This window comes from Gracilinanus agilis, chromosome 4 (genome assembly GCF_016433145.1).
Source record: "Gracilinanus agilis isolate LMUSP501 chromosome 4, AgileGrace, whole genome shotgun sequence".
Taxonomy (NCBI): domain Eukaryota; kingdom Metazoa; phylum Chordata; class Mammalia; order Didelphimorphia; family Didelphidae; genus Gracilinanus; species Gracilinanus agilis.
This window is the reverse complement of record NC_058133.1, coordinates 459043959-459053640: the sequence shown is the minus strand read 5'-3', so window position 1 is coordinate 459053640 and position 9682 is coordinate 459043959. Positions and strand designations below refer to the sequence as shown.

The 9682-nt window shown below is 39.8% G+C and overlaps 1 protein-coding gene across 1 annotated transcript in view; it reads right to left on the bottom strand.

The window, feature by feature from the left end:
* The window catches only part of AMPD2 (adenosine monophosphate deaminase 2), a 28985-nt gene extending 19801 nt beyond the window's left edge, over positions 1-9184 (bottom strand). Inside the window, exon 1 of the mRNA XM_044675508.1 lies at positions 9110-9184. Within this exon, the coding sequence (XP_044531443.1) occupies positions 9110-9184 (75 nt within the window). The remainder of the gene's footprint in view (positions 1-9109) is intronic.
* Positions 9185-9682: the final 498 nt, after the last annotated feature.

The following is a 9682-nucleotide window of genomic DNA, read 5'->3' as shown; positions in this document are numbered from 1 at the left end:
TCTCTCTCTCTCTCTCTCTCTCTCTCTCTCTCTCTCTCTCTCTCTATATATATATATATATATATATATATATATATATATATATATACTGAGCCACCTCATGGCCTCCTTTCCAACTCTCTTTTTACCAGATCAATCCTACAATGACCCCAGCAGTCTTCCAGAGCATTAGAAAAATGGAGGCAAAAAGTTCCCATCTCTGGAAATACTGAAGTAGAAGTTGAAGAGTTATTTGTCCAAGATGCTGTGGAAAGGATTCATGCTTCAGGTTTGAGTAGGAAAGAAACCAAACAGATGGGTATATAGTAGGCATTCAATGAATATTTCACAGAGAATCACAAAATCTAAGCTCTGGATGGGAGCTCGGAATCCAACCCATAACTGAACAAGAATCCTTTCTACAACATTCTCAACAAATGGTCACCCACTTCTGTTTGAAGGAGGCTTCTGCTTGAAGAACTCCATGAAAGGAAACCTACTCTCCATCCCTGGGTACCCAATTCATTTTGTCTGTCTCCATTTGTTAAAAGAAAGTTTTTTTCTTTGCATCGTCTTCTACCCAGTACCCCTTCTGTCCATTAGTGCCAAGAATAAGTTAAATAATCTCCTTTCCATACCCTTCAAATATTTGAAAATTGCCCTCGTTATGCTATCTCCCTAATGCTCATGTCTTTTCTCCAAGCTAAACATCCCCACTTCCTTCCACTGATCCTTGTAGGACATGAACTGAAGGCTCCCCATTATCCTATGGGATAGATCACCCTAAGCACAGGACTCTGGATATGGCTTGACCAGGGAAGACTATGGGCATAGGATAGAGACTGGACTTGTTATTTCATTGGTTAAAAACAATTCCTAGGTGAGGAAACCACCTCTGCTGATGCCAGGCCAGCCTCTTCTTGATAATTGACAGTCTTAGAGTGTTGCCTAGGACACTGAGAAATTATTGACCTATCCAGGACTACACAGTACACAGCAGTTATCACCTTCCTGGTTCTGCTCACTCTTTCCCCAGTCTACCTAGGCAACTTAGAACATCTTTAGAATTAAGAAACATCTGCTCTTTGAGTTTCCATGTCACACGATTAATTCCTTTATGGAATGAACAAATGGCCACACAGTGACCCTGAACGTTAACAGTATTGATCATTAACAGTCATGATCATTGCTACTAATAATAACTACTCTTTTTCAATTTCTGTAGCAACCCCAGACCTTTGTCCCCCACACCCAGTTGTGCCACCAATTTGTACACAGATCGATTCGGCTCCACCCTCTTCTCACCCACCTCAACAGATAACATTTTAGGTTCTCGCCAATTTTGTCCTAAACTCCTGGATTCTTGGTATTAGGCCTTCTCACTCTCCCTCTGCCATATTCTGTGTGTGGCTACCTCCAGCAAATATGCAGTCCCTGATCCCATCTTAGCTCAATTTCTCCTTGGGACAAATGAATAACCATAAAGTAATCGGTTCTTAATTAGGATACTGACCAAGGCAGTATGGCATTAGGGAAAGAGCACTTCGCAGTGAATCAGGAGAGCTGGATTTGAGTCCCCATCATTATAGAAATTTTCTTTTTAATTATATATTTTTTTTCAATCCTTTAAATTATGCCATCCTACCTTCTCCACTTTAACCCTTCCCCCAGTTTAAGAATTAAAGAAAAATGAACCCAATTACAAACATGTATAGTCAATCAAAACAAATTTCCACATTGGCCATATCTAAAAACAAAATTTATCTCGTTCTACAGTTTGAATCCTTCACCCCTCTCTCCTCCTTGTTTGAATAGATGCCTAATTGTGAATCCTAACTATTGAAATAATTTTCCTTTCCCTGCCACCTCTCGGTGTATTCCTCTTCCCTTTCATCTCTCTCAACTCTCATTTCTTTTCCAAAATTTTCCTCAAGCACTCTCATTTCATTTACAAAAACATTTTCCACTTTTTTTTTTAAACTCTCACTTCATGTCTTCTAGGAATTCCAGTTGAGTTTATGTCCAATCTGTATTTTGCTCTGAGGCATCACTTGTAGATGTTTTATACTCATCCTCTTCTGTGTTTGTGTCTTCCCTGTCAACATAGTAGCTTTTTATGGTGGGTTTCTTTTTTGTTTGCCCATTCTTCCAATCTACTGTCTGATTTTGAACTTTATATTAGGCCTGGGCTCTGCAGCACTTCTGGAGAGAAGGTGCATGGCCTCTCCCTGGGTGCTGGGATGCTTCATCCAGTACGTTCCTGGTCCAACCCTATTTCTATGATCCACAGACCTTTCTATTTTCCTGTGCTGCCCTGGGCTGGACAAAGAACTCATTGTCATTTCTTCTGGATTTCTCTCTGGCCTGGTATATTTTCTACATCTGTTCGGAATAATTATGGATGGGAGTTTAGTTGTATTGTTTCCTGCTACTCCACCGTCTTGGATCTATGTTTCCCTCTATTAACTTTTTATGTAATCTTAAGTAAATCAAAGTCACATCTCTTGGCCTCAGTTTCTTTATCTGCAAGCAGAAGGATTTGGACTAGATGATCTCCAGGCTACTTTCTAGCCTTAATGTTCTATGAAGATATGGAATGGTCCTGAGACATTTAGAGGTTGGGATCCTTATGCTTTCCAAAGTTATAAATTCACAGACTCTCCAATTGAGAAGGGACTTTTCTTGAGGAATAAGGTAATAGAATTCAACCTTTGTCTGAGCAGGAATACCTTCTAGACCAGGGGTTCTTAACCTTTATTAGGTCTTGGATCCTTTTGGCAGTCTGATAGAGTTCCATGGTCCCCTTTTCAGAATAACGTTTTTAAATGAATAAAATCAAAAAATCAAAACCCAGTTATATTGAAATAAGGGTCCTGGGCCTCAAATTAAGAACCCCTGTTCTAGAATATGCTAGGTTAAATGACTATCTAGCTTCTACATGAAGACCATTGATGAAAGGAACTCACTTGCTCCTAAGACAACCCATTCCACTTTTGGATATCGTTAATTTTTAGGAAGTTTGTCTTAATATGGACCCCAAATCTGGTTCTCTAAAGCATCCAGGGCTTCTGGCTCCCCAGCAAGGGCCTATTAAGATAAATTTAATCCCTTTTTGTGTAAAAATAGCTATCCTGTCTCTCCTTTGCTCCCCCTACCCAATTTTCTCTTCTTCAGGTTAAACATTCTAGTCCTTCAACTGATGGCCTCCTTTCTGTGGGTACACTCCAGTGTGTAAATGCCCTGAGATATACATTTTATCAAATTAATGGTTGGTATCAATTGGGAAATGGCTGAACAAATTGTGGTATGTGATGGCCATAGAATATTATTGTGCTACTATTGCATTATAAGAAATGTTGAACAGAATGATTTCAGAAAAAGCTGGGAAGACCTACATGGACTGATGCAGAGTGAAATAAGCAGAACCAGGAGAACATTATACACAGTAACTGCAATATTGTACAATGGTCAGCTGTGAAAGACTTGGCTATTCTCAGAAATACAATGGTCCAGGACAATTCTGAGGGAAAGAAATGTCAAAGTGGGAATGCAGATCAGAGTTGTGTTTTTATTTTGGAGTTTTGGTTTTATATGAGTGTTCTCTTACAACATGACCAATATGGAAGTATGCTTTGAATGATAATACATGTAAAACCCAGATCAAACTGCTTACCATCCTCAGTGAATTCTAACCATTAACTTTTTTTTTTTTGAGGGAAGGGAAGGAGAAAGACAATTTGGATCTTACAATTTCAGAAAACCTATGTTGAAAATTGTTATTATATGTAATTGGGAAAATAAAATATTTAAAAATTTTTAAATTAAATGTTCATAAAAAAAGGTTAATGGTTGGAATTCACTGAGGGCAAATGGTACTCTCTTGCCATCTCATTTCTCTGGTTTTAATCTCCTCTTAACCATTTTTATTCTGTACCTCCCAGTCTAATAATAATTTTCCTTGGTAAAGAAAACATGATTTATCCTTCATTTGTCATTCATTGTCATTTTTCCATCCTATCCATTCTTTTTTTTTTTTTAAATCCCTTATCTTACACAGAAGCAAGGACTAGGCAATTGGGGTTGTGATTTACCCAGGATCACACAGCTAAGAAGTCTCTGAGGCCACATTTGAACCCAGGACCTCTTGTCTCAGGGCCTGGCTCTCTATCTACTGAGCCACCCAGCTGCCCCAAACCTATCCATTCTTTAACTTTCCTTTTGCCCCCAACGTTGATGTCTCCCCTTGCCTTTTCTGTTGTCCTTAGCCTTCACAATATCTCCTACTTATTTAATGCTTTAAGGTTACAAAATGCTTTCCTTGCAATAATTTTGAGAGGTAGGTAGCATAAAAAAAATTCATATCCTTATATCACAAATGAGGAGGCAGTGGCTCAAAGAAATTAATAGATTCGCCCATCCCATAGCTGGTATCAAAAATCGGAATTTAAATCCAAGTCTCCTGAATTCCAATGTTCTTACCATATACTACTAGTTCATTCTGTATGTTAGTCTCTGTGACATGCTTGGGATATATGTTGCTCTTTTGGGTCTAACTGATATACATTTTATACTTAATTATCTAAACACATGTTGTTTTTCCTCATTAAGATATAAGCTCCTTAAGAGCAGGGATTGGTTTGTAGCTCAGTACAGTGCCCAGCTGGTAGTAGGCATTTAAATTCTTGTGGAATTGAATTGAATTTTCTGTTCTTGCTTGTAACTTCTGTTTGTCTTAAAAAAAAAAAACACAACTCAGGAAATGAATAAATTGTCTATATATCCACCTCATTTGTGTTTAAATAATCTGGATTTGAATGGAATCACACAATCGTGGAGTTTGCAGATAACTCAGGTTACTTAGTGTACCCTCTCTAACATCCTTAACCATCAGCCATCTACCTTGATGAAAGGGCATGGAATTTCCCACCTCAAACGAAGATCTCTAGTTTATTTTATCATTCATACACTGTACCTTGGCACATGAGAACATTGTTATTATTACTGCTCCTAGGACTTCCAGGCTATTGTTTTTCCTACATTACTGGCAATCTCCTCTTATATTTTTCTTCTGTCATACCCACAACTCTGTCGCATTCTGCTAAGCAGATGTATGTGGGAAGTGTTGTATTATCTCAGAGACTATAAAAGGCCATTGAATGTTTTCCAGCAGAGCAGTGACAGACCCATAAGTCATAGAAGATTATTTTGGTTTAAAGCTCTCTTGATCAGCTCCATAAGGAAGCTTCTGGCAAATCTATTCTTCCCTGACCTCGTCAGAAGCACAACATCCCTGCTAAGAGCCCATCATTACTAAAAAGTAACAATTTAGTTGAAATAGTACTCAAAGGGATCTGTGATCACAACAGTTTGGAGTTCCTTCCCAAAATGCAAAGCACAACCCATCCAATGTGACTTTTCCATATTCTCCCAAAAGTTCACAGGGGAGGTTATATCCAACATACTGGAGGTCTTCCTTACTTTCTCCCAATATCTCAAGCATCCCACTGAAGCATTTCTGTCCACTGCTCTTCTCATAGAACCAATTTATCTTTCCTCTTGTCAAACAATTGTCAAACAATTCCATGATGGCATCCTTTGCTCCTTCTCTTCTTTGGAGCAGCCTGCTTGCACCCACATCCATCTCACTCTCCTACTCACCCTCCTTCCATCTTCTGGCTCCCTCCTGATAACTCAGCCTCCCTTGCTAGTTTTGATTGTACTTTCACCACTCGTATTCCCTTCTCCTACTTGCTGATGGAGGTGAGGGGGCTGGAATGCTCTTTGCTCCCCATTGCTATTTCCAGGCTCTCCCTCTACCTTCATTACTCAGCAAACTTTCCTTCTTTGAGGTTCACTCAATTCATATCTACCACCCAATCAAAATTCTAGTAGCTGTTTTCTGCTGACCTCTAGATCTTCTTTTTTCTTCATTGAGTTCTTTGCCTGGCTTTTATCCATCCTCCTCAACTCCTGCCCTCATATTATAGAACTTCAACATTCATATTGATTTTTCCTTAAAAACCCTAATGGGGCAGCTAAGTGGATCAATGGATTGAGAACCAGGTCCTGGTTTCAACCTCTTTCCTAGCTATGTGATCCTGGGCAAGTCACTTAATCTCAATTGCCTGGCCTTTACTGCTCTTCTGCTTGAGAATGAATAGTATTGATTCTGAGGCAGAAGGTGAAGGTTTAAAAAAAGAACACCCTAATGCTACAGTTTCTGAACTAACTCATTTCGTATGACCTACTTTTCCACCCCATCTTAACCTCACATAAAGATGCCTTTTATCTTGTTATCACCTATAAATGTCCACAATTTCTGAAATCCCTTTATCTAATTACAATGTATTGCTACTCCACCTTTCCCTCAGCCTTACAATTCCAGACCCTGCTCTCCATCCACACCATGACCTCCAATCTCTCCCCTTCTCTGTTCTTTCGCAGGCCATCACCCCAACACTAGCTACACTGTCCTCTCTTGCCCATCTTAACCCCTTGGTGAACCAGTTCTTGAATCCCTTGCCCCCTTCTCTTATCACCAATCTTCCTGCCAAGTCTCAGCCTTGAACCACCGCCACTATCAACTCTCTTCACTCATACTCAAATGCTACTGAGTAAAGTTGGAGAAAAATCACAAAACTGTACCGAAAGGGTATATTAAAATTTTATGTTATATAACCTCAATTGGGTCCTCATTGTAGCTAGGCGATCCGTGTATACCTCACTAATTAGCTCAATCTCCTACTCATCAAAGCCACATTTCTGAACCTTTTCTTCCCCCTCATACCTTTTTATTACCCCCAGTGTCCCAGCGGAGAACCTTGTCTCACATATTGCTGAAGAAATTGAAACCACTGGCCAAGAGCTTACGCTTCTCCCACTCTCCTCATCTCTCTCAGATGCTTTCTGCCATTGCCTCCTGGATCTCTGTCCCACATAATCCAATGGTCTTTCTCCTCCTCAAAGCAAACACTACCCGTACTAGGGATCCCATTCCAGCCCATCTTCCCCAGCAGGTTGTTCTCTCTAACATTCCTCTGAGCCACCCATCTGCTCCCATTCCCACTAGTTATCACCCAACACTTCTTTATCTTTTATGGTTAAATTCCATGAGAAGACCTTCTACAAGAATAGCTTCCTTTTCCCTTTTTTTCTCTCTCTCCTTGACTATATTCTGACTTCTGACTTCATCATTGTGCTGAAATTGCTCTCTTGAAAATGACTATAATTCTAGTGGCTTCTCTCTGGGATGAGCTCCAATTCATCCCATGTATAGCTTGTTTCTACACGATTGCCTCTCCCACTAGCCTGGGAGCTCCTTGAGAGCAGGGACTGACTTTTTTCTTTCTTGGCATCTCCAGTGTTTTCCACCATTCCTGGCACATAGCAGATGCTTAATAAATGCTGATCAACTGACTGACCCATCCTGTACTTCTCTGTTGCTCTTTGTGTGAAATTTATCTTTGGTTTCTTGGAGGCAGGTGGTGTCCTAAGTCTTACAACCACATAGCAACACTGGTAAATTATTAGAGTTGAAAAGATGGACCTTTACTTTTCAGGGAAAGCTTTGTAATTTCCTGAAAGCCAAACAAACCTCTCTCCTCCTCCTTTTCAACTTGGAGCTCAGTTCATTGTCCATCTGTCCCACTTATACAAACTGGTGTTTAATTTCTATAATTCTATAGAATATCCATCCAAATGCCTGTTGAAATTAGGGAAATACATGATCTTCATCTATGCAATCTTTTTTTTTTAATCCTCACTTTCTGACTTAGTAGCAATTCTAAGACAGAAGGGCAAAGGCTAGGCAAATGAGGTTAAGTGACTTGCCCAGGGTCACACAGCTAGGACGTATCTGATGCCAGATTTGAACCCAGGTCCTCTTGGATCCAGGCCTGGCACTCTATCCATTGTATCGCCTAGTTGCTCCCCTACAAGATTTTTTTTTATATCCAAACTCCTTTGGTGACAGATCAAATGAGCACACTTTACTCCATGAACAAGAGCATTTGAGGGACTTCCCCATCCACAGCTCTGAGCTGGATCTCCTCCATGTCAGTAGCCAGAAAAATCTCCATTTTATGTGTCACCTGATGTTTATTATCAGTAAAAAATAAAAACAAAATGCCCATCCCAGTTGTTTCATCTTTCAGGGAATCCTGTATCACCTTGAAGTATGAATGGTGAGACACTTTGCTGTCAAAGAGCCTGTAAAGATGTCATTTGGTTTTTTAACCTAATTAAAATAACAATATTTTAATGTTTAACCTATTTATATATATATATATATATATTCCACTTTTTTTCTACTTCATTTCCTTCATGAGTTTTTTTTCCTAGCAGAAGCAACATGTCTTCTTTTAAAACATGAAGAAGAACATGGAAATGCAAATTGTATGAGAGCACATATATAACCGATATCTTAATTGCTTATTGTCTAGGGATGGGATGAGAGGAATGGAGAGAAAATGGATCACAAAATGCCAGAAAATAATCATCTAAAGTTGTATCTACTTATAATCTGGAAAAAATATAATAATGAAGTTTAAATATATATACATACATGTGTATGAGTCTATACACATGTATAGATAAATGTGTACATATGTGTATGTATATAAATATAAATAAAACCACCATCCTTTACCCTTTGGCTCTCCTGCTTTAGTTGATTTACTGGGTTTTCCTGAAAGCCAAGCCTCCTCTCTACCCCTGGAAGACTGGAATTGGAGCCTGGAAAGGCTGTTTTTGAATCTGGTCTAGTTATTTCCTGAATGAACTTGGCCACTATGAACCTCTTTCCTCCTTTACCAAATGGCTTAGATGATCTCCAGAGTATAACTATTCAGTCCTATGGAAAAGCAACCTCTCACGCCATCACCAGAGAGCTTCCTTTGTCAGCCAGACTCCTCTCACCAATGCTAAATCCAACAGGGAAAGCATCTGTGTGACTCTTGAGAAAGATAATTGGCCTGCGGTGATTTCCCAGGCCTCACCCATTGCCTAGAATCGCTATCTCTTTGCCTCAGCTTGCTGAACCCCGTCTTTCCTCCCTCCTCCCTCTGAGCTTTCATGTGCATGGGTCATCGCTCCCTCCTGAAGTCCTCCCACCCGCCGCCCGTTGGCCCACCTGAATCCCATTGCCGTCTCCTCCCCAGCCTTCCTCCAAGAAGTTACGGTGATAAGGAACCTCACTCTCCAGCATAAACCACTGTTCCTGTTAATAATATGCCCATTTTCTGTGTGTTCTCCCAGAACATAGAAACTGTCTTCTCACTTCCTTGAATCTCCTTCTTTGCCCAATTTAGTCTCTTGCCCCCAATCCACTGCACTGACTTGTTGGTTAGTCATTCAACAAGCACTTCTTCTGGATTTCTCTCTTAGGATTTGGCCTGGAGTATTGTCTAGACCTGTTTGGAACAGTTATGATGAGAGTCTAATTGTACTGTTTCCTGATACTTCACCATCTTGGATCTATGTCTCTTTCTATTAATTAAACAATTAAATATTTAAATAACCAATTAAGTAAATCTATGTATCTATATACCAGGCACTTGTGTGACTGACTGACTGAATTCCACCATTAAAGCATTTTCAAAGCTCCTGAGATGTCTCCTCTCCCAGGAAGCTTTCTCAGAATCAATGGGAATTAGAGGTGCATCTGCCCCAGCATTCGTCCCCAAATGAATCCCTTCACCCTTTA